This window comes from Callithrix jacchus, chromosome 11, assembly GCF_049354715.1.
Source record: "Callithrix jacchus isolate 240 chromosome 11, calJac240_pri, whole genome shotgun sequence".
Lineage (NCBI taxonomy): Eukaryota > Metazoa > Chordata > Mammalia > Primates > Cebidae > Callithrix > Callithrix jacchus.
In genome coordinates this window covers 39,921,229-39,947,355 of record NC_133512.1, presented here as the reverse complement: position 1 = coordinate 39,947,355, position 26,127 = coordinate 39,921,229, and the positions used below count along the sequence as shown (strand labels likewise).

Genomic DNA, 26,127 nt, shown 5'->3' with positions numbered 1-26,127 from the left:
TTCTTTTCCATCACTTGCCTATTTTCTTTTGCCAACTTTATATTGGGTTGTCTTTCCTAACTTATATTTTAATCATTATTAATATATATTCTGAATACTCATTTTTGATTGATTAAATGTACTGTCAATGTTTTCTCTCAATCTGTCATTAGTACATTTCCCTTTTTAAAACTCTTTGCACAAAATTGTATTATTATGTTTATCAATCTTTTTCTTTATGATTTGTGCTCTTTTATATCTCATTTAAATCAATTCTTTATGTTAGAATTTAAATATATTCTTTGTCATTTTTTTCTTGTAAAACTTCTACAGTTTGCTTTATTTTTATTTTTATTTTTTGAGATGGAGTTTTGCTCTTGTTACTCAGGCTGGAGTGTAATGGTGCAATCTCGGCTCACCACAACCTCCGTCTCCTGGGTTCAAGCAGTTCTCCTGCCTCAGCCTCCAGAGTAGCTGGGATTACAGGCACGTGCCACCATGCCCAGCTAATTTTTTATATTTTTAGTAGAGACGGGGTTCACCATGTTGACCAGGATGGTCTCGATCTCTTGACCTCGTGATCCACCCGCCTCGGCCTCCCAAAGTGCTGGGATTACAGGCTTAAGCCACCACACCCAGCCTCGCTTTATATATATATGGTTAATCTACTTGGAATTGACTTTCTGAGTGGGAGTGTATGTGTATATGTGTATGTATAGTTTAATACAAAAGAAGCTTAGAGTTTAACATGGATTAGCAATTAGCACCAGTTATTGAAAATCTTCACTTCTCTGTAGTGCTAGTACTGACATATGTTAAGTTTCCACCTATGTGGGCCTAATTCTGTTCTCTTACCTATTTTCTCTTGATCTGTTCTCTTACCTATTCTGTTCTAGTTCCTATTTGTTTATATTTGAACCAATAATATATTCTGTTTTGTACAACTTAAAAAATAACTGCTGAAATCTGATAAGGCACATATCCTCATTTTCAGTTCCTTCAAAATTATGACTTTTCTTGGAATTTTGCTATTTCATGTAAATTTAGAGTAGCTTGTCGTTAAGAATAATATTAATATTAAATATTGATTGTTTTCTATCCATGGATAAAATGTATCTCCCTATTTTTTTTCTTTATTGTCTTTTATCCATGACTTCTTCAATTCAGGGCACTTTACTTGGTTTAACTATCACTCAGGACTATTTTATTAACATTTTAATATTATGTAATATGCTAATGGTTTATTATATTACATAATATTGAAGTGTGAGAGTAGGCCTGTGTGTGCCAGCACCCAATCCTAGTCGGCAATGCTTAGAGAGGTCTAAAATCTGTTAGTTTTAGCTTTTCTTCTTTCTCCTTTATTTTATAAATTTCAGTCTGTTTTTTTTTTTGTGGTTGTTGTTGTTCATGTTTTCTTTTTCTGGAAGAGTACCCATTTCTAGCAGCACCCTTTCCTCTTTTTTATATTTTTTTGTCTAATCTGCTGCCAACCAAGTTTTTAGATTTTCTTCTGAGATATGAGTCAATTTATTTCAAGTATGAGATTTAAAACATAGTAACTAATCAGCTACTAGTTGTTGATTAAATACTGTACAGCAGTTTTTGTATTAGACATTCTAGGTTTTCCGAGCAACACTACTATTTGGGATGGATGGTAATCACCAGTAGATAGATCAAACTAAGGATAACATGCCCCAGATCATGAAGTTAAAATGCCGTATAGTCAGGATTGAGTCCATGTCTGTCTATGTTTTTTCTGCTAGCACCACCTTGCCTCTAACACATAACAAGATTTTAACATTGAAGTTTAATCAGAGTTAGTGTGTTGTACAATTCTAAAACTCAGACAACCTGATTCTGAAGCAGGATTGATACATTTCCCTGCCCTTGGAGCCATAGAGCAACTGCTGTAACAGACAGTTTGTAGGGAGAGTGGCTGGGTAAGTAGGAGAGACAGAGGTAATTGGGGACTAGAGCTGCAGGAAGCTTTCAAAGATGGTTGTGGTGAGATGAATAAAGCATCTTCAGTATATCAGAGCTGCAGATTAAGGAAAGGAAATAAAGAGATTTTTTAAGATATTAGCCTGTTCTGCTGCAAGACATGTTTTTATAACAAAAATTAAATATGATTTGTACATAGGTGATAATGAGTATAAAGTGATGTTGGGTCCTATGTGATTTTTTTCTAGGCATGGGGAACCAGATGAGTAGAAATACAATAATAATTTTTAGTAGTAAATGGGAAAGAAAAAGCCATCAACTGAGCTGTGACATTGCCAACAAGAAGCATTTGGAGTATGTTTAAGAAATTAAAAACTAATATCTGCATCCAGTGAGTCACTCATCTAGTTCCTCATGTCCAACCTTGTTATGCTGTAGGCTCATGGCAGGGGACATTTCTTCCAAGCCCACATAAGCTGCAGCCCTGCAGCAGAGCTCCAGTTCTCCCAGGAGTGCCTCAGCCATCATCATTCCTCTTCACTGTCCTCTCCATTGTTTTGTGCATTTGTCCATCCTCTTTGGTTGCCTCTGACCAAACTGAGCTGCGGGTCTTTTGGAGAGGGCAATCCAATTTTATCCCCTCTTAACAATTATAAATATCAATGATAATAATATTATATGATAATGATAGTGATTATGGACATGGTATAGTTACCAAATAACAGGTTTTGAACAGTTTGCTTATACTCCCATCATCTCATAAACTTGTTACTTAGGGTGCATATTTAACAGAATATGAATTATTGTGTTATTGATGCATGCCTGTACTGTTAGAGGTCAATTGTTTCCTTCCTGGTGTTTAAAAATTATGAATAATGGGGCCAGGCGTGGTGGGTCACATCTATAATCCCAGCTCTTTGGGAGGCCAAGGCAGGTGAATCACAAGGTCAACAGATCAAGACCATCCTGGCCAACATGGTGAAACCCCGTCTCTGCTAAAATTACAAAAAGTAACTAGGCATGGCGGTGCATGCCTGTAATCCCAGCAACTTGAGAAGCTGAGGCAGGAGAATAACTTGAACCAGGAGGAAGAGGTTGCAGTGAGCCAAGATGGCACCACTGCACTCCAGCCTGGCAATGGAGGGAGACTTTGGTCTCAAAAAAAAAAATTATGAATAATAGACCTTACTTACTTAAATACGACTGTTGGGTTACTCAGTGGGTATTAACTACACCACCACTATAAACTGCTGAACACTATGGGTTATAATTACAAGGATTATGCTTGGTTCTGTTTACTTTGAGTACCAGAGTATTTTTATCTTCAGTAGTCAGATTGTGTCACCCCAGTATCCATTACAATTCGTAAGAAATATATTTTCATTCCAGGCTTTGGGAAGATGATAAAATGATGTCATGTGAGTTAATCAACTGCACAATGGCTTACTTTCCTATATAAAGTAAGCAAAATTATACATGGCAAATGATGAGCTGCAGTATGACTCTTCAGTTCCTTCCTCACTGTGGATCTAGTGTATGCCTTCAGCATGTGGAGCTAAGCCCAGCCTAGATTGCTTGCCTCATGTAGTCTGAATGCTTGAGTTTTTCTTCTGGATGGACCCCAGTATTGCATGATGACTTTTGTCTGGTTGTTAACTTCCTCATGTCCAGATCCTTGTGATATCTGCGGAATAATGGTTATTATCTGGGTCTGCAATTACCTGTGGGTGACTTTATGTGCCAAGTCTTCACAACTAGCATTTCCAAAGGGCTTGGTTTCCTTCCAATGCTTTTATCAATTGCCTATCACCAAGTTGTATATGTCTGAGGATTTACAACTTCAGAAGCCTCTGTAACTCTGACTGTGCTGTGCATTTTCTCTGCAAAATTAAGCCAATGAAAATGATTATATTCTACTCATTCTGGCAAGAAGGGAAGATGTCTGAACTGAAAACAGGGGTACAACCGTGGACCCTGCTATGCCCTGTCATACTGTTAAAGTGTATCCCTGGGTTCTGAGCATAGTAGTGTGTGCATGCAATTTCAGCTATTTGAGAGGTTGAGATAGGAGAATCACTTCAGCCTAGGTGTTTGGGAACAGACTGGGCAACATACCAAGACCTGGACTCACACACAAAAAAAAGAAAAAAAAGTTTCCTTGGCTGTCACTTTTCAGGAATTTTTTTAAAAAACTGTTTTCCCCTTATGTGGATATTGTTTGTATTTTTGCCTTGATGTCAGTTATCTTCCGGCAATAAATACTTAAGATGTTGCTATAGTCATTGAATCTTACAAATAATTATTACAGAAGGATAGAAAATGGTATTGAAGTATTAATACATAAATTATGAAGATAAGTAACTGAGCAATGCCCTTATTTATTTATTTTTTTAGAGAACCATGGCATATTTTTAAGAAGACAGTTTTTGGCGTCTCAAAGCATGATTTTTCTTCCTGGGTCACTGAATCAAAGCATTACTGAGGGAGCATTAATAGCCAGGTGTGCCTGGCTCTACAGCTCATGGGTCTCCTGTGCAGTGGTTTGCTGCCCTTTCTGATCATGCCCACTTTGCATGAACACTGAATGTTTTTCTTCCCAGAAGCCATTGAAAGAACCAACGCTTGTCAAAGCAAATCATCTTTGTTATCTAAAATATGAGATGTTCTTAAAAACAAAACAAAATGTAACATATTACTCTATAAGACAAATTTTTTTTAAAGTACTGGTTAGAAGTTTGACTTTTTCCATTGCTGCATTTTTTCCATTAAGAATTAGCCAAAGAAAATGACAGTGAATTATGCATTATATACTATATACATTATACATATTATACATATTATACATAGTGACTTATGCTTTGTATACTACAGAGAAAGAAGAAATATGGAGGAAATAACTGGAAGCTAATAGATAAGAAATAAGTGCTTAGGTCAGGGCAAGAAGAAAGTCATCTTTTGAATTTTATGAAAGAAAACAAAGGCTTCAATGAGTAGTGTGTGAAGGAGTGTCTCAAGAACCCGTAATTATTGCTGAACTGAGAGAGATACCATCTTAAGCAACTAGAAAGGACATGTGTGAAAGCATTGATACATAGACAGGATACAGTGATTTTGAAGAACCTAAGTAAAAATGAGAGCAAGGTTTTCAGCAAGAGCAGAATAAAGGAAAATAAACCCACAAAAGTGAATTGAAAGAATTTTGACCAATAAGCTATTTGATAGTAGATGTGTTTTGAGGATTATTTACGACATGTATCAGTAGGTATTGTTTTTATAGTCATAGGAAAATCCCGGGGAAGAGTGTTTTTGAGTGGCCGTGTGTATGATGTGTCTTCTTATCAAAGTCTCCCTATGTTAAGAAGCTTAATTCTGGAAAATTTTAAATTGCTTCTGGATACACATAAGAACTTCTGGCAGAATTTGACTTTTCTGGAAATAAAGTCATTTAAAATTTTTACAAATGAAGTTCTTTCTGTTTTTTTCTTTTATTTCAAATTTTCTAAAACCAATACTACATTGGCAATTCTGTTAAAGTTCAAAATTAACAGATTTTATTACCAGGAAGGCTTATATCATGACTGCCTAAACGTATTATTGGCCCAGATTCAACATTCAAAATTTGAGTATTATTTTAATCTTTTCTTTTTTATCAACTGATTCAAATCATGTATATTTAAATTTCTGAAGGCCAATATATTCTGTGTAATGATTGACACATTCTTGAGATGTTACAATAATTCATGATTCATTTGAAAGTGGGAAAAAGAGTATTTTTGTTTGACCCTCATGACTAGATATTTAAAATATGGTTATGGGGCTGGGCATGGTGGCCACTGTAAGCCCAGCACTTTGGAAGGCTGAGGTGGGAGAATTGCTTGAGTCAATGAGTTCAAGCTGGGCCACAAAGCAAGACCTTATCTCTCAAAAAAAAATTATTCAGCCATGGTGGTGTGTGCCTGTAGTCCCAGCCACTGAGGTGAGAGGATCCCTTGAGCCTAGGAGGTTGAGTTTATAGTCAGCTGTTATTACACTACTGCACCCCACCTGGGTGACAGAGCAAGATACTATTTTTTTTAAAAAAAGTATATGGTTATAGGTATTGAAATACAAAGGTAGCCCTGTTATTGTAGAACTTGGTAATTATTGCTCAACCCCCATGTTGGTTTCAGTTTTTTTGTTCACGTATTTTAAATGAAATCAAATGCCTGACGTTTTTGAATATTATATCCACTGAGTATTTTCTCCATGACTTATGAAGGGGACAGCATTAAAACTTATGTTTGTGGATTCCCTATTATTTAGCACTTAGAACCATTTAGCTCTTAGATTTTAGTGTTGTTTAATTAGGCCTCGGTTTTGAAGTCAACAAATAATTATTCACAATTGAAATAATGAAAAAGTATTAACCAGGCATGGTGGTGCATGCCTATAGTCTCACCTACTCTGGATTCACGGGAGAAGTGCTTGAGCCCAGGAGTTTGAGGCTTTAATGAACTATGATTGTGTCATTGTGTGGCAGTCTGGGTGACAGAGCAAGACCCTACCTTTAAAAAAAAAAAAAAAAAGGAAAACAGAAAATTTTAGTTCAACTAAGGTTTTGAATTTAAAATAACTAAATTTGGGTTCCAGAGGGTCTCTTCTGCTTATAACCAAGTACCACTGAGAATTTCCTTCAGACATAGCCAAAGTAAGAAGACAACAGTCCCTGGTACATTACAAAAAACAGATTGTTATAGCTTTAGGTGAAATAACTAATGTTAGCTTATGGATTTTTAAATAGACTGTCCCTGCCATCTGGAGAGAAAACATTAGTTGAGGGAAACACACTGTTTACTGAAGATATGCATAGGTTCAAATTATATGACAAACACAGATGTAATTCAGTGTATGAAATGAAGGTTCTTTATTTCCTGTGAGTGTTGTTATCAAACTTTCTCATATTAAAATTTCAGAATTGGCTTTATAAAAAGAATATAGCACATAGCCCAGCATATACCACCACCTTCTTGTTCATTATTTCCATATCTTCTTTGGCAATTAGGAATCATTGAGTCATTGAATAAAAATGGTTTGTTAGTAGCCTTAAGAGTGACATTCACATGATGAAAATTTCCATTCTAACTTTTCATATTTAATTTAAGTACATTTATTATATATATTTTTATTTTTTCTTTAAGAAACAAAGCAATAATGATTTTTATATTTTGTTTTATAATGTTTCTAGCTGATCTTAGTTCAGCTATACAGAATTCAGTTATCTTAGTTTAGAATACAGAATTCTAAGTAGTCCCTCAATCATTTAGGTCTTAATTTATGTATTAATACTATATTACAATCATAATGACTACTGTATATTGAGTACTATTATGTTATTATAATGCTAGAAACTTTATATTTACTGTTTCTAAATATTAAAGCTATACTGAAAGGCAGATTTTAATATCACCATTTATAAAATGATAGAATTGTGACTCAGAAAGGTTAAGTAACATATGCAAGTTGTACAGCTTGCATAGTATGTGGCAGTGACAAAATTAAAATTAAATTATATCTCAATTTAGGCCTCTTATCCATCCATTAAGCCACATTATTTGAAATGTTATTTGTCTTAGTCTCTTGTGTTCTTATAACAGGATACCACAGACTGGGCTATTTATAAAGAAAAGAAATTTATTTACAGTTCTGGAGGCTGGGAAGTCTAAGAGCATGGTAAGGGCATCTTGTGAGGCCTTCTTATTTCATCATCCTGTGGTGGAAGGCAGAAGGGCAAGAGAGCATGAGAAAGCAAGAGAGGACTAGACTCCCTTTTATAATAAACCCACTCATGATAATGACATTAATCCATTCCTGAAGGACCTAATCACCTCTTAATAGTCCCACTTCTCAACACTGTTGCATTGGGAATTAAGTTTCCAATATATGAACGTTGAGGGCAAACTCTACCAGTTATGTAGTTGTATTTCATATAAAAGAGATGCCATGATTCTCATGAATCAAATTTAATATCTGAAGCCAAAGTTTCCACATTTTCCAGAATATATCTCTCTGATCTAGAAAGTACATGATCATAAGTCCCTTCCTTCGAAAGGCTTAGACCATGTAGGATCTCTTTAAAGCTGAAAAGACAGCCTTCAAGTCAATGAGAATGTAAGGTGGAACTTCTTTTTATTAGAGCTTTGATGTTCTCAAAGTGTCTCATCAATGTGTCCTGTAGAAAAACTGTAATAGAAGCCAGTACGGCCATTAGACAGAACCAGGGAGACCTTTAAGTGTGTAGAAACAACTGTTAATTTATTTTCAGTAAAAATAGTTTCAGTATAGAAATGGAAATGTTTTAAGTAAATTCTGTGGAATCTCGAATGTCTTATTCCTTGTGTTTAATTCTAGGACAATAAAGTATAAGAAAATTTATAATCACCATGTTTTATATTGATAACATGAAACTTATGTATGGCTATAATTTTGCACAGAAAAAAATAATAGATATGGGGAAGGGTGGTAGGTGGAATGGGGAGGGATAATGCAGAAGATGGTAGAAATTGTGTGCTTGCATTTATTTGTGAAAATAAGTATGAATGGAAGTGTATAGTTGTCAAATGTTTATCTACGTTTCTGTAAATTCATATGTATCTATTCAATCAACATGTGACTTTGCCAAGGAGATAATCTATGGGGAGAGTTTTGGAGGATGAAAGGGATTTACTGCTTTTAGCTCCATAGAAGGTGGTATACCAGCAAAGGCCTCTATATCCCTCTGTGCACTTACCAAATGCAGAGATTTTTATGTTGGATACCAGGAAAAAAATTACACAAGTAGACTGCTTATAAAAGAAAGTGATGCCTAAAATAAAGGTATTGAAAGTTTGAAAATAAAGGGATAGAAAAATATCTACCGGACAAATATGAATAAAATGAAAGTCTGTTGTACTAATCTTGAGGCAAAAGACATCATAAGGGACAGAGAAGGACATTATATGCTGGTAAAATGAAAAAGAATTTCCCAAATGGAAAAGAGTGAGTACAAGAACATCGTGTTCAAAGACATGGAAGAATGAAAAATTTGTGTGGATAATACCCAGGAATTGTGTCTGTTGCATGAGTTTGCTAAAGAAAGTTAGGGGTTAAACTCCTAGGTCAGGCTGTTGTCAAAACTTGAATGTTCTTAGAGTGTGTTTGCTTCTGATCTTGGCACTGAAATAAGAGAAGTCCTGAAGTAGGGAAGATTCCATAACCATGGGATATTTGGTATAACCATGGGATATATGATATAAATATAGTGATATGGCCAGTTGTAAATGTTTGTACTTTAATTATATGCCATTGCTATAAATATTTTTAATCTGGCAAAAAATAAGTAAAATATGTTTTAGATGCTTGCTATTTCTTAAATTCAATAGTTCACACCCAACTAGATTGAATTTTGAAGTCAGAATTGAATTGCTACATTAAAAAAAGTTTTTGCTATTTTCAGAGGCAAGCTTTCTAGAATCCTCTTGATTTAACTTGGTTATAAGTCATGGTGTGGCATGGCACATATCGACTTGACCTTTGTAGAAAGAAATGATGTAAAAAGCTCTGGCTTGACTTCTTGATATCTGCTATACTTATGTTAGCACAGAGAAACTTAGTGTTTCACAGCTCTCAAATGTATATATCCAGATGCTACACCTGAGAAATTTTGGTGTACAGAATCCTCTTTATTTCCAAGTTGATAAATATTATATATGCAGCTATGTAAGAAGGAGACTTATTTTGTAGAATAAAATAAACTTTTGATTCATACCAACTACTGAGGATCAGAATGCTAATCCTTTTTAACTGGACATCTAGAATTTTTTATTTTCATAGTCCTGTAGCTAAAAATAGTGTTTGCTTGAACTGGAGCTTTCCATTAAGAGTTGCTGATCCTGTGAACACCTTGTTGTTATTTAGCTTAGTCAACATAGGATGAGTTAGTCAGTGTTAACTTGGATTTCAAAAAGTAGACACCGTTAAAGAAAATGGTGCTTCATTTTCAGCACGAACTGTTACATGCCATTTAAAAGAAAAGCAAGGATTTCTAGTTGATGTGTACTGATACATTCAGGCATATATAGTACATACACTAACGCAAAATAGTGTTAATTTGCTTAGTTTTCTTATGTGAAATATTAGTTTTAGGGTCACAGAAATACTCTTTATATGAAGTGTAAAAATTGTGTTATGTTTCTCAACTGACCTTTGACCTTTGAAAGGAGGCAAAGTTGGGTCTGAAGCTGTAATATATTTCTTCTAGAATTTTAAGTGGAATTTTGAGTATACAATAAAATTCATGTGTTAAAGGTAGAGCATGAAGACATTAGCCAATGCAATCGATAAGCAGAGTTTTCTGGAATCTCTGTCATGACTACAGGGTTACTAGATCCATTACTGTAAAGCGGAGTTACAAGCACCTTTTTATACTAATTTCTTAGTGCTGATATCTGCTAAATGCCTCACAAGAAAGTTATTTTAATACTTTATTCATTCAAATTGTAGTAGATAATGATGGACACATTGAGATTATTTCTGCTACAGCCTGACACCTAGTCTTTTTCACTGGTTGGTCTATGCTGTGGGACAACAACAAGGAAAGGGAAATGCAAAAAGTGAAACTGCACTTGCTTTCAGTGAGATTCTTTATTCAGTTATATACTTAGCTTTTGACTACGATTTATTTTTGTTATTGATATTTTAATAAGAAACTATATAAAATGAATATCAATGAAATATTAGAGGTTGAATAGTATATTAGTGATTTACTCAAGATCAGTAGTCACTTAATAGGTTCATCTGAAGAAGGAATCATTTATTCATTACAGAAATATTTATTGAGTGACATTCTATGTGCCAGATATTATGCTAAGCTCTGGCAATACAGCAGAAAGCAAAATGGACTATTTTTCAAGTTGATGCATGAAACTTTTTATAGCTCTGAGTAAATAATTCAACATTTAATCAATTATGTAACTTTCTTTAGAATTTATACAGTTTCTTAGAAAAATAGATGAGTAACAGCTTTTCAATATTTTAATAATCATGAATTAAAGGTCCATAGAAGGATATTTTTATAACCAGTTATATTAATAATAGTATTTATTGAATGTATGTTTGCCAGGTATTATATAATTCTCTGTCATTCTCATAACAATCCTGAAAGATTTATTATTTTGAATCCATGGTTATAAATTAAAATTTAGGGAAGATTTGAACAAAATTTAGTTATAGAGTTTCTTATCAAACTGTATGGTAATCACCTTGACTGTATTGCTTCTAAAACTGAAAATTCCATGAAAGTAGAGGCAGTGTCATTCTTGTATACATTTATATATTCAGGGCTTGCACTATGGCTGTGAAATAGTTGATAGTCAATATATGAAATTACTCACTTTCATAGAAAAAAATGAACTTCCCTTGATTCTATCAAAAGACCATTAAGTTGTACTTGTCTCTAATTACAGGACTGTACAGGGCCATATTAATTTCTCCTCCTGTGCTGGCTGCCTTGAGCTCTGCAGAGAGCGGCTGATGTGCAACTGGCAAACACTCAGGAAAAATAGAACCTGGAACAAAGTGGCTGATCAGGGAAAAGCTGTGCACACATGCCTATCATCTTTAGAGTACAATGCTGCTCTCATTTGCAAGCTAGAGGATCCCTTTCTAAACAATCCACATTAGTCTTTCATACTCCGAATAATAATAGCCTTGTTCTTACCTAGCCTTACCTAGTCTAATTTCATTTTTAAAAATTGTTCTCTAAAAATATTGGCTAATTTGATATCACACCAAAAGATAGTTTATTATTTTATATTTTTGCCATGTAATTCCTGCTTTGGAAAGGATGATCTCATCTCATCTTATGGTTCTCAAGCTTTATTGTGCATCAGAATTACGTGGAGGGCCGGTTAAAATACAGATTCCTTTCAGAGATTCTGACTTAGTAGTTCTGGGGTAGGAACCAATAAATTGCATTTCTAGCAAGTGTCCATGTGATTTTGATCCTCTGTAATCCTCTAAAAATAGATTAAATCGTGGCTCAACACATCCCATTTGAAGGGAAGAGTTAGGAAAGAAATTATTTCCAATCAGTGCAAGGCCAATGATTCTAAAGTTTTTGTCGTCATTGATTTGTTCTGCTTTCACATATAAGTCTCCCTGAAATTTTAATGCAAGCATGATTTCTTAGACCCTTTACCTGCTGTAAAATCTTTCCTCAGATGAGGAAGATTTCCTCATGTGAAGACCATTTGTTATTTAATTAGGCTTTCTAAGTGGGGAGAAATCACTTGTTGAGTATCCCATATTCAATTAGAATTGATGCTGTTCCTTTAAGAAATAGAAAATTCAGATAAATAAAGTCTTCAGTTAGGAAAAAAATTTGTACACTGTACTTTCTTCTCCATCCCACTTTTTGGAGATATAAGGGAATCAAACTCACTGACTGCAGGCAAATGAATATGATTATATTGCTATAACAAAAGTTTGAGGAATGACAGATTGGCAGAAGAGGTAACTGAGTGAGTGAGTGAGTGAGTGGAGTGGAGGAGCAACAGTTATTGGTTAGTAATTTGTAGCATGCTACAAATTTAGAGCACAAATTCAGTATTTGAGGTAATTAAATTTTAAATCTTACTTCATTTAGATTCCAGAATCATAGGGTTTGTTAATACATTAAAAGTCTCTGCTTGATTGCAAATGATCTGAGGATATATCGTTGTGGTAGAATAAATTGGGTTACACTACCTTCCTTGCTTGCTTCCAGTTATCAACTGAGACTGATTTTAGAAGAAAGTCTATTATAATCCAGAAAAACACAACTTGAACTTCATAATTTCAAGTGTGGAGATCCCAAAAGTTAAAAACACAATCCTGTAAAAAATAATAAGACATTCTTTAAATTATATTTATTTACATTTTAAAAGGGGGTTAATTTGAAAAACAAAAACAAAACAAAACACTATGCACAATAAAATAGGAAATAATGGCACAAATTTTTACAAGCAAAAACACTCAGGTATACTAATAACAGTCATACCCAGTATTACAGTTATGAGCAGACAAACTGTATTTATAAAGAAATACATCAAAAAGGGAAATGTATAAATGTATATTGCTGTGGTTGATGATTGTGTGCACCCAGCTTTTTATAACTGTAATAATCTAAAATTCCATGATGAAAAGCTAAGCCTTTTGGCATGATGGATCGAAAAATGCAGTGGGTCACCAACACATATATAGTTATCCAAAGAGCCAAGATGCTGATACATTTTCTTTCAAAAATGAAGATATAACAAACTATTTCCTTCATTTATTGAAGAAATTTCAACATATTTAGGTATGGAAACAATGCTTATATGCGAAGTCAACATTCTGTTAATGCACTTCTTGTGAAGTCAAATTTCTGATGTCCAAGGCATTCATAGAGAAGTCTGCCCTTGTTCTGAGAGAGAAACCAGTTCTCCTCCTGGGTTTGTTCCATCTGGGACCCTGGTGGATCGGATGGTGCCTGCCAACATTGAGGGCAGATCTTCTCCACCTAATCCACTCAAACTCACACACTAATGTCATCTGGAAACATTCTCACAAACACACCCCAAAAAATGCTTTAATAGTTTTCTAAGTTTTAATCCAGTCAAGTTGATCTCTAAAATTGAATCCACAGGTCCACCCCTTGACAACTTGGCTCCTGTAAGTATCTCCTTAACCATATTTAATTTCCAAATAAAGACCATAACAACTGCCTAACATGATGCAATTAACGTGATGCAATCATCCTGCATGTGACCAAAAACTAATCCTTTCCCCAGAATTCATCTTTCAAGATTTCATATTCAAGATTTTAATGTTTTGAAATTATCATTTTCAGGATTGTAGACATGAGAGATTTTAGACCTATGGGATTTAGACTTTTGGGATTTGTGAAAATCTTTTCAGATTTCAACGTTCAGGATTATGGCATGTGGAATTGTGTCTTTCAGGATTATGATCCAAATCCATTTTTGAAAAGGTCACTGTGAGCTAGAGGTCTGAGCATATTTCTGGAAATATTTTGGTGCCATACAGGTTTTTAATACTTTTTTTTTGCCTATATGTCTGCATGAAAAGAAATGGGATTATGATAACTTTGAAATAACATTTTACATTAGGATTCAATTTCCACTCTCATTTACTACAAATTGAGAGCCTGTATTTTTTGACCCTTGTTCTTTTTTACCTTTTTCTTTGACTAATAATGTATATAAAATATAATATTTAGATGGATTTCCAATAAATGCTTATTTCATTGAATTTGAATTTATTATATTGAAAGTTTTTAAACTACCCATCTAATCTTGCCTGACATTTGTATTAGCTTGTTACAGTTCCTGTAATAGAACATATTGTCTTCGTCCCCCAAATTAGTAAAATGTAGTTTTATAAATACCCCAAAAGAAACAGAGTTACATTCCTTTACTGGGATTGTTGAGATGGTGTAAGAAGAATTAACTAAACATTTTTAATAATAGAAATATAGTCATCAATATAGTTGATGGTTGTTTTAATGATACCCATTTTTCTTCTCAGAAATAAGTGGGTTTTTTTGTAAGTATCCAATGTCTTTTCACTGTAAAATATTTTTTTATTCTCAAGAGTTAAAGAGAAGATGGCTAATGGAAAAACATGCTACAAGAATGCTGGGATGAAATGTAAATAAATCTCATGTTAAATTATGTTCAAAATCAAGAAGACACATTATTTATACTATTTTATATGGAATGACCTTCCTGGAACCTTTGAGAACTAGGGTAATTACTAACTCAGTCTTTTGGAATTTTATTCTATTTTTTGTTTATGATTATAAAAGCTGAGAGATTCTTTTTAAAAAATCAATTGTGATTTGAAAGTGTAATCTAAACTTCAAAAGACAAAAGGATAGGCATATTATCAATACTGTGATTTTATTATCCTTCTTGTATGTTCATCATAATTTTTTGTATTCTCTTAAAAATCACTCTGAAGCAGATTTTTCATCAGTAGATAATATAAAATTTTATTCAGAATATTTCAGATAATGATTTGTATCATTTTGGTAAAGGACAAGATGGGAAACTGGGTAATATAAATGCTAGACCTACTTGGTTAGTTATTTATTACCTGTATTTCCTTAAGCGACTCTCTTTAAAGCTTTACTCCAATAGTGAATTCTTTTGTAATCAAGTCTCCTTAGTTTCCTCATGAGTGAATTTCAATTAATGTTTTTCTCAATATAAGAAGTTTTTGTTCTGATCTCACCACAAAAAAAAAAAAGGTAACTAACTAGCAGAGGTGATGGATTTGTAGCTTGATTATGATAATTATTTCACAAGGTGTAGGTATATCAAATCAAATTGTACAGCTAAAATATAAAGAATGTTGTTTGGTTTGTCAAATATACCTAAATTTAAAAAATGTTCTTTAAATAGAAGTTTTGCAGAATTAAAAAAAAAAGTTGTTTGAAAGAAATCTTACATCTCCACATGTAAACAGATAAAAGTGGAGCTCTGCTGGTTCCAAGGAGAAGCTTCTTTTGAGGAAACTTAGGCAACTCCCAGGTACCCAATGTCATGAGGCAGAGTTTGCAAACTGTGATTGACTATCTCTAATTTTCTAATTTTATCTCTAAATTTCCTCCCAGGTCTAAAATGTGATGATAGTTACTACATCAATACATTATCCTCAGGGAAAATTGTTAGGCCCGCACTGTTTTTAATCTTTGCATTTTATATGTGAATTTCTTAATCAGAAGTTTATTTGTAATATCAGATGGAATCAGATCTTTTTTTTTTTCACTGATTAAGAACAAAAGATTTTGTTGTGTAGCTTAAGTAAAATACAGTTTGGAATACATATTTTTTAAAAATTGTAACATCTATTCAAATACAATTTTTCAAGAAGTATTTAGTGGAAATTAATCTGTGAAACAAGAGGAGTTCAGCAGTGGATTATGTGATGAATGATTTAACATATTTATTTCTTCCCTTTCATCAAAACTCTGTGTCCCCTTGTCTGCCTCCTCTGACTGCATACTCTGTAGTTAACCAAGATCCCTATTCTATCAGATTGTTCTGGGAATTTTGAAATAATCTGCTTTTTCCTCTTTTCCCTTTTGCTTCTGATGCCTTAGACTTACATTTTCCTCACTGATTTAGTTTAGAAAAGAGAAAAGAGCTTCCATGACTAGTAGATTATCACTTTTGGGTTTGTTCTTGGAAGTGACAAGATGCTAGGATCCTACTTTGGAATGTAAAATGTATCTCTTATATAGAAATGATATAAATGTGTACCAGAGACTATAAAACTCTGATACTATCTACTGTACTGTATAGCTGAACACCACAATGTGTCTGGGAATCTATTGACTATCATAAATGGTATTTCTACAGAAAAGTTAAGAGGTTCATATTTTGGGCAACCAATGTATAGTTGAATGCAGAACAGTCATAGTTGGGTACTAACCATATTGATTTATCCATCAACAGGTGCATATGCTTAGAAATTCTGTATTCATAAGAAGTCAGAGTATTTTCTTCTCCTTTTGCAAGTAAATTTAATTTAGCTTAAGAGGATGAGAGGGGAAATTTTCACAAATAAGCCATGGTTTTGTGTTTTGTTTTGTTTGCAGATATAGTACTAACTACATGGGTGCAATACAATTCATAGGTGGTACTAAGATACGGTAGGATTTGTGAAATGGACAATTATCTTGGATAAATAGCAAGTAAAAAAATCAAGGTCCTTCATAAAAGTTTTTTTCTGGGGTGTGCTTGCTTTCCAAAACTACCTCTACTAAATCTCCTGTTAGTCCTGAAACTAGAAGGCAGAAAAGCTTCTAGTGGTACAGCCAACTGCAGTGTAGCCTGAGAAACAGGCAACAAAAATAGAACACCAGGATTGCTGTGCGTGGGTGAGGCAGAAACCACATTATGAGCAAAAGCTTCCAGTATTATTTTAGAACCAATACAGAGCTCTGCACTTCTCTCCTCTCTATTCCAAAAACACATACTACAAAAATAAAATGAAATGAAATGTATGTGCATTTGCCCTCTTAGAATTATGATTCTTAATTTTTTTTTCTTGCCTTCCTTTCTTTGGAAGCAAATCGCCAGTATGGAAACACAGTGTGTAAAGCAAGCTCCGAGGGAGGAAAGAGTTAATTGCTTTTAAGGCCCTGCAATAGAGAATTATGGTTTGAAAGATAGAGGCTGGACAGCTGGGTTTGCTTGGGTATTTTTAAATGCATTAATGCAGGCTCCAATCACTCGGCCATGCTTGACCTATTTTTGGCTCAGGCCGACCATTGTTCTATTTCTGTGCCTGTGGGCCATGCTGTTGTTGATTCATATGCAAATGGATTATCACTTGCTTTAGCCAACTTGAGCTGAGCGAGACTGAGAAAGGGGGAAGAGAGGCACAGACGCAGATAGGAGAAGGGCACCGGCTGGAGCCACTTGCAGGACTGAGGGTTTTTGCAACAAAACCCTAGCAGCCTGAAGAACTATAAGCCAGGTTTAATTGGTTTCTTTTTCTCGTGGGTAGACTTAATAATTTTCTACTTATTCTGACAAAGAAATAACCCCGAAGCACGTTTCTATTTCCCACCTGCTTGTTGTTTCCCGGATAACCTAAACTCCAGAGAGCTATAGCATCCACTCTATCCTTTCTGCTTTGCACACAGGTTGGTAACATGGGAAAAGTGTCCAGATCTTTTTAAAAGTGGATGTCCATTTGAGCAGAAAGGAAATCATTGTCGAGGTTGATTCTCTGCTGCTTCTCCTCAGGGAGGAGGGAGAACCAGTGAGGGTAGCTCCTGGGGCCGGTGCACTGAGCAGTGATGAATGTTTCATGTAGCTGAAGTAAGAGTGACTGGATTATGCTGCAGACAATTTACTAGAGTGACTCCTGTTTTTCCTCAGATGGGGTGGCTGGACGAGAGCAGCTCTTGGCTCAGCAAAGAATGCACAGTATGATCAGCTCAGGTAAGATCCTCTTTCATAACTGAGACGTTTTAGGTTTGAAAGGGGGCTGGCTTGGGAAATGCAGCTAAGAAAAGCACCTCTCTTAAGGAAATTGCTGCTTTTTCGTGTTGATGTTGCTATTTTCTTGGTGCGTCTGTAGGGTTTAACTTAGATCCCTTCCATTACTGTTTCTGTGAATATTCTGTCTGCCTAGGGACAGCAGCTTCTGAATGAAATTGCAAACTATTGCTTCTGATGAAAGATGAGACTGAGATAAGTAAAATGTAGTTGGAGGTGTTTTCACCTTTACTATGCCACTAGAAAAAGGAGATCTGTACTGATTGTAAGCCTATTCTAATAGGACTTTAAAAATCAGGTAAGTTCATATTGGGGCTTCTGTTTTAGCCCCAGCTAGCCTGATGATTTTATATTTACTGTGTGCCTACAGAAGCACATCTATTTATAGACTACCTTCTAAAATGTGTTTGCTATAGAGTTATAAAGGTAGTTTTCTTTTTTCCATTATGTGCCTTTTTCTCAACAGCCCCAAATGAACCTGTTTAGGATGAAATAAAATTGTTATTAGCAGATGCTTATTTTAATTTTCTTCAGAAACATGTGGGAAGTCTAGCATTGTCAGGCAGATGCTATGGCATAACACACATGTAAATGTGTTAAAAGCAGGTACAGCATTTTAAAGGATAATAGGAACAGATTCTAATTTCTAGTTTCTCCAGGAGATGAGCTGGTGGGAGATGGAACTTGTCAGCTTTGTCGATTTATACATACTAAATGAATATACTCTCCAGGCAATATCACTTACTTGTAATAATTGCTTTTCATATTTATTTCCTATGGCTATTTCGTAAAGCTTTGGGAACTCTTTGTTTCTGTTCCCTTCTGAATGTTTCAACCTAAAATTGGCTTAAAGTTCTCACTTAGATCCCACTTCCCATGTGGGCTTAATGGTAATTATAGATCACCGCCTAGATTTCCATGATAAGAATTCCATATAAAGCAGTGTTTACTTTGTAGAGCTAGGTGTGAAAGAAATACTCCACAGGTTGGCATGATGTCTGTTTTGGTGTTAATACACCTTCCCATATGGGGATCTATGTTAAAGCTAGTTTTCTTTAAACCTTTGGTTAGTTATGATGTTTTTAAGATCAAAGCTTCTGTTGACCCAGTGTTCTCATGGAATCACAATAAAATATCAATTTTGCACAATTTGGTATTTATACTCTTAAGTGACAGGAATCATGGTAATGACTAGTGCCTTTTTAACAAAAGCAAACCTACCAGAATTTCAGTACCATTTATTCTTGGAGCTGCAAAGCTGACAAGGTCTCCGCGAGGGTTTAGCAGGTATGTCTCTAATGGGACTGGTCGTTTAACTTAGCATTTTATTTTTAAAATATGGATGAACTCTTTGAAAATAACTGTTTTAGAAATCTTTTCAGTACTATGCTTTATCTTTTTAGTTCTCACATCTGTGTTTCAAGTTTGATATTTCTTTCATATGGTAGAAACGTACATGCCTTCCAAGTAGCAAGTGTCTGCTGACTCTGAGGCTGGCTACAGGTGTTTGCAAGTTTTGTATTTTTTTCTCCACATCTTTGATAATCACACACAACTTTACACCTATTTCAGTAGAGATGGTCATTTTCCTAGCATTTAGTAGTTTGTATAAAAAGCAATAAGATGTTCAGAGAGGCTGTCCATGCTTTTGCCAGTTCTACAAGAAGCAGCATTTAAGTGCCAGCTATTAAATGAAAGGTGATATAGATTAACATCAACTCCCAAGCTTGTCTGGTATAAATACATAATCACTAAGTTCTATTTATTTTTAAAACATGAAGCATAGAAACAATGGCATTCTTCCTACCATAGCATACATTTCATATATGTTCTTAAATTTAATTTACCTAGTCTTTATTATATATTTCCTGTGAGGCACTGGTTCTCAAAGGTGGACTTACCAGTAGCTCTTACAAAATATGATACCTAGATTTCACTCCCGGAATTTCTGATTTAATTGGTGTGGGGACAGCGTGGGCATTGAGGTTTTTAAAATCTCTCTACCTATTTTAACCTTCAGTAAACTGAGATCCACTACTGTCGGGCTAGGAAACGGATGGTGATGTTGGTGAGCCACTATCAGTAGGGTTTGTCCTTTGAGTTAACAGCTAATTTAGGGATGTGTTTGTCTTTATTTAGCTACAAATCTTGTTTAGCTCCCTTTTGGACCAGTGGTCTGGATGTGATTCATAGGCTTAGAAGTAGAGAGAGTCTTTGGATTTGAAAGAGAGAAAGGTTGCCTGGCAGCAGTGAAGAGGAGAGGAGAGAGCACTGTTTTAGGAGTCAAACGCTCTGTACTCTAGCATGAGCTCCACTGCTAGCCAATCGTGTACTGATTTTTTACTTGTCTTCAAACTGAAGAATAATGATGTCCTTCTGCTTGTCTCTTAGCATTCTTGTGAGGTTCAAATGTGTCAATATGTCTTTAAAAGCTATACTCATTATTATTGTTGTTGTTTTTAGTGAATGAACCTAGGATTCTGGCTTTTCAATGCCATGTTCCATCTTGCTGAACAAGCCAAATAAGTTACATTGTAGGTCACATGGGAGGGAATGATTGTTTGTTTTGATAATCAGTTTTCTTTAGTTATCTTTATAAATCGACTATTTCTTTTTTTATCTTGGTCTGATAAGAGTTAAGATTTTTTTTATGCAGATTATTACTATAGGTCAGAGTGGTTAGTGTGTGTGTGTGTTCTGTGAAATGTCTCATTATATAATAAAGGCAAGGAAGCTGCGCAGTATGTGATTGAACAGTGAACCCCAATGGCAGATTTCTTGAAATTATTTTTAAAACATTGGTTCTGCTGTGTAATTTCCTTAGCAATTGCTTTAGAGTTCCCATTTGTTGTTCTAGTTATATTGGATATTATGCACTAATATAGATGGTTTTTGTTCAGTGCTCTTTATATACTATTGGAATACAAGTGTTTTTTATGGTTCTGTGTTTTTCTGATACTGACTCAGCCAGGCTAACCATCTTTGGTAGAACCAGATTCTATAATATTGTACTAATATATTTTAGTTTAAAGTTTTATAATATTAGATCTTAGAATTCAGTATGAATGACACATTATGCCAAGTACATCCCTACTTTTGTGGCTTGTGTGGGCCAGTGTTAAGTGATAACTGTGGCAGAAACTGAAGCATGTGCAAATATTGACTCAGGTCACTCTGCAAGAGCTGGCAGGATTAGGGGTGTTCTCCCATTGCCAGGCATCTTATTTAACATGTTGGGCAGCAGAGCTGTCCAGATAATATTGGAACAATTATTACAAAGGAATTTCCTAGAGGTTGTACAGAAGTAATGTAACATATATTTACAATAAGGAAAACTCCTATTTTGGCCATTTATTCTTATTTTAGGGTATAAAAGAAAAACATTTAAATCAAAATCCTAAAATTATTTTATATGTCTTCACCCTTTTTGAATCCTTTTGTTCCTTGGTATGTGGTGTTGAGGGGAAGGAAACATTTTAGATTCAGTAGTCACGTCACTTATGTCTACTTGAAAAGCAGAATCTAATTATGAAAATGTAAGTCTGTAAAATGTTCCTGTCATGTCAAGAATCACTTCTGGTATTCCCCATAATTACTGTTTTGCCATTCTCTAACTCAGGTTATCTTCACTTGCAAATCTGTTATCAATTGAGAGAGTTGATAGGTATCAATCAGATATATAGTTACAAATAGGCTCATTGAGAATGGGGAAAAGAATAAGTATTTTATATTTCTAAGGATGACACAGGAGGAGGCATAATTATTGTATGTCCGTTAAGTAGGAAAATCCAATAAAACCCCTTAGATGAAAATAAATCCAAATTCTGAATTCAAAAAATATGCTAAATGATGATTTTGATTTCGGAGATGAGAGATTTTAAAAATGTACCTCATAATTTCTCACTACTGATAAATACTGAAGCGAGCTCAAAATAGCATGTCAGCCAACAAACACCCCTTGCACCCCTGCCACCCACTATATTCAACAGTATCTAAGTAAAGAAAACGATAGAACCTAATGCAATAGACCTCAGAGTCTATCCACCAAGGAAAAAAATGGAAGCAGAAGTTCTTTGATCATAACAGAGAGACCTGTCTCCTGGACTGTCTTAGAATTTTCCTGGCAAGTTGACCGTTCCTGAGAATTCTCACTAACATTCCCAAATCAGGAGAGAAGCAAACTGAATCCTCACCTTTTAGGGTTGTTCTTGTTTTCTCTTGTGACTGAGAAATAGTAGAAATGAAGACTTCAGAGCAGCACACTAAACTGGGAGAATGATCGATCCATAGCTCTTTGGAATGATGTATGTCTCGCCAACTAACCTTAGAGCTTCTACAAAGGAGAAACATCAACTCATTGAACCCATGGAATTAGATGTCTAAGCATTGCTTCCCAAAAGTAGAGAACCTTAATAAAAACATAAATTTTATAAAAGAAAAGCTCAAAGCTGAAATGATAAGAGAATGAAATGAGAAAGGAGATCTAGATCTCAGGAAATGAATTAAAAATAGAAAATCGTAATGATTATAGAAAAATATTCATTAGAAATAGTCTCAGGTGAAAATCTTTATACATAAAGATGAAAGTTTTGAAAAACTCAGAGTGAATGGAAAAGGAAAATGGGTTAATGCAATTAGAGAAAAGTCTATAAATTTTAAAGACAAAGATAATCTAACAAGATTATTTGTGTCCCAGAAGCTGATATTACAAAACAATGAAACAGAAGGTAATTTTGCAAAATGAAGAAAAGTAATTCACTGAAAAAGAAAAAAATTAATTTGCACATTGAAAGACCTCCCCATCTTTTGGAAAACTGGATGCAAATGCTCAGCAGATTCATATCCTAATTGGGCTAGCAAATGCTAAATGGTAAATAATTCCTCAGGAGTTCTAGTAGGTACAGTGGAGCCTATGGAAGGAGAGACTCAGAAGGCTTATCATATGTATGCTGCAAACAATATCTAAAAACAGTGAAGAAAAAAGTCTTGAAAGTTCTACAAAAAGTGCAACTCAATGTGACACTTAGCCAAATGTTATTAAAATAAAAAAAAATAGACAAGGTAGAAATTCTCAAACATGAAAGAGACTGCTTGACAGTGAAAGCCACACAATGAATAGATGAACTTAAAACAAACAAAAAACTAAATTGAGAAGAAGAGAAAACATTATCAAAGTAATGAGGGAGCACTGAATGCATTTAAACAACTATTGTATTTATAGGGCAGAAAGCACATATTACAAAGTAGGGCAATGTAAAAATATTAGTAAAGCTGACCAGTGTGAGGTATTGGAGGTGAGATGGAAGGATATGAGAAATGCTAATATCCTTCTTTTTCTGAGCAGGGACAGACTCCCCGCTGCTTAAAATAGAAACACATACTTAAAAAAAGATTCAAAGCACTGATTTTTAAAAATAGTTTATTTAACCTTAGGGAGGTCTTCTTGGAAATAGTATCTTTTATGTTAAGGAAGTATTTAGTTCATTTATAGTTCTTTCAACTGCAGTTTTAAATCTGCTAAATTCAGTTAAATTTAAATTTAAATTCAGTTAAGTTAATTTCAGTTTTTAAAAATAAAAATAACGTCAGTGATATGTTCTTATTTTTGTAATTTTTAAAATCAATCCATCTATCTCTTGAAGAATTCATATAAAGATAGGAAGAAATCAGGAAAGATGCTGTGCTGTGTTTGGTGAAGAAGGGGGGTCTTTTAGCATCATACCTCTTTGCAGTGTATGAATTTTTATTATAAGTATGTATCCTGTGAGAAGTGTTTCCTACACACTCCCACACAAAGCTGCTATGCCAAAATACTAACAGTGATTAATTTTCAGTAGCAGGTATGTTAGTTAGGTTGTTTTCTCCTGCAAGTAAAAGAAGACTGTAGTCAGAATGATAGACGCGCAGGACATGTAATGAAATAGTTGGGTGGTTAGGCAGCACCAGGTGGTCAAAAATGACAGCAGCCTTCAGATCCTTCATATAATTCCACTCTGGTGGTCTTAGCCTTGGTTGGTGTGATCCTAAGGTTGGATCCTCCAGTGGTCGCAAACAGATTTGTAGCAGTTCCGGCATCATGTATGTTTATGCATGGCAAATTCCAGAGACAAAGAAGGGAAACTTTGTCTTATTAGCATCTTTTTTAAAGGAAAGAACTCTTATCCAGAACTTCTCCAGCAAATCATCTTTTATAACATATTGGCCAGAATAGCATTGCCTGCCTATTCTTTAACTTGTTTTTGAGAAGTGTGTGGGGCCCATGACTGAGCTGTGGAAGTGGGATACCTAAACCTGCTAGTTTCTATTGGGAAGAACAAAGAAGCAGGAACAATAGTTAGCTAGACACCAGCAGTATTTACTACAGTGTGTATGTTGGTGATTAGAAGTTTCTTCTTTGCAATTTTATTTACTTTTTGGTTTTCACAGATATAATATAGTAAATGGACTATGTTTGTAATTTCCCTTTCAATTGAACTATGGATGTTGACTTTCTTTTCATGAAGATAATATATCTGTTTAAATACTAAAATAAGTATTTTTTAATAGTATTGAATATAAGTTTTTTATTAATGTTGAATAGATTGCCTTTCTTAGTACTGTCTATTGTTAGAAGAAGCTCCCTAATAAAGAGACTGAAGTAATTGTGGAAGAAACTGGATCTTTTTAGGCTATTAATCATATTTTCTGAAGGGAGGAGAGTCAACATTGTGTCCTCATGCCTTACAAGCATTTATTATAAACTCAAATACAATATTTATTTTTTGTTGCCTTAAAGGAGGTACATAAAAATTTTTGGAGAAATATAATGATATATGAATTGTTTTTAATATATGAAAGGAGAATTATCTTTAAAATACTCAAAATGCAGTGTCTTTGCCAGGAGTTTGTCATAAGTATTACATTTTAAGAATAATGAACAATTTTTACAATATGGAATGATAACTACATTTTAACATTATTTTTCTGAATTCGATGCTTTGAAAGTAATTTAATTGAAATAAAAGCCCATGAAAATGACTTTAGAAAAGAAGTTTTTAAAAGAAATTCGGAAATATGTTGGCGTGCACCTCAAATCAGTGTATCAGTGCCATGGTCCACACTGTTTTTGAAAGGAAGTTGAAGTGAGTGGTTAGCTTGGGATGTGTGATGTCCTTCCTGTTGGCAGTTTTCCCCTTTTCTTTTCCCAGTAAGTTGGCAAAAAAGAAGCAAAGAAAGAGGAAATCCCTTGTGTTCCTAGTTCCATTCTTCTTCAACTAAATCAGTTTCACAAAACAAATTTAATTTAAACAAGATTTTTCACAACACTAGACAACATACACTTTCAAGTGTTATCAGAGAACATTATGTTTAGGTTTACTCTAAGTTGCTATGATTCATGAATGTAAGAATAAGTAATTCTTATGTTTTTATAAGAATGTATTTTCCATTCATTTTCATAATGTTAACTTTTCCACAGTAAAATCAGTGATGGGCTTTTTGTGCATAGTGTTTTTTAAATACCTAATAATTAAATCCATTGAAAACCACTTTTAAGGAAGAAAGAAATTTACCAAACCACAGAGTGTAACTAGTCATTTACTTATGATTAAACTTTTTGCATGCTGATAAGGTTGGAAATACCCAGGACTTTATTTTCCTGCTTCTCCTTATGGTTCACCACTTGTATCAGAAACTCTTAAATTCATAATGTATATTCATTATTGACCCAGTTGCAGCCATGTGGATGTTGTTTTCAATTTGCTTGAGGTACATTTTGGTGAATGTCTAAGGCATGACATTTACAAACTGGATTCAAATGAGAATGTCATGAAGTTGTTTCAAAATTTGAAACTTGATATTAAAAACAAAATAAACCCCCAAAATACAGAAAACAAAAAATAGGAAAATTTAACTGAGTTTTAATTTCATTAAATAACATCATAGCTTGGGAGTTCTTGCTTTAGTAAAAACATGTTTACTCAGAAAGTTTTCAGGGAACTCCATGTAGGGTGAATGAGAAAAAGCTCTTGGTGAGTAAAGCACTGTATTAACTTTATTTTTTTTTTTTTGAGACAGAGTTTCGCTCTTATTACCCAGGCTGGAGTGCAATGGTGCGATCTCAGCTCACCGCAACCTCCGCCTCCTGGGTTCAGGC

The 26,127-nt window shown here is 34.4% G+C and overlaps 1 protein-coding gene across 50 annotated transcripts in view; it reads left to right on the top strand.

Moving 5' to 3' along the window:
* The window catches only part of HDAC9 (histone deacetylase 9), a 959,772-nt gene that overhangs the window by 430,738 nt on the left and 502,907 nt on the right, over positions 1–26,127 (top strand). For 20 of the 50 annotated variants that reach the window (XR_013523929.1, XM_078342579.1, XM_054237178.2 and 17 more), the window contains one exon: positions 17,874–17,936. Coding sequence is in view for 48 of the 50 variants with exons in the window: in XM_078342579.1 (XP_078198705.1) it covers positions 17,874–17,936 (63 nt within the window). In the remaining 2 variants the exon portion in view is untranslated. Of the gene's footprint in view, positions 1–17,350; positions 17,636–17,873; positions 17,937–18,108; positions 19,281–26,127 lie in introns of those variants that run through there. The other 30 variants (XM_078342587.1, XM_078342597.1, XM_078342586.1 and 27 more) reach the window with 3 other exon arrangements.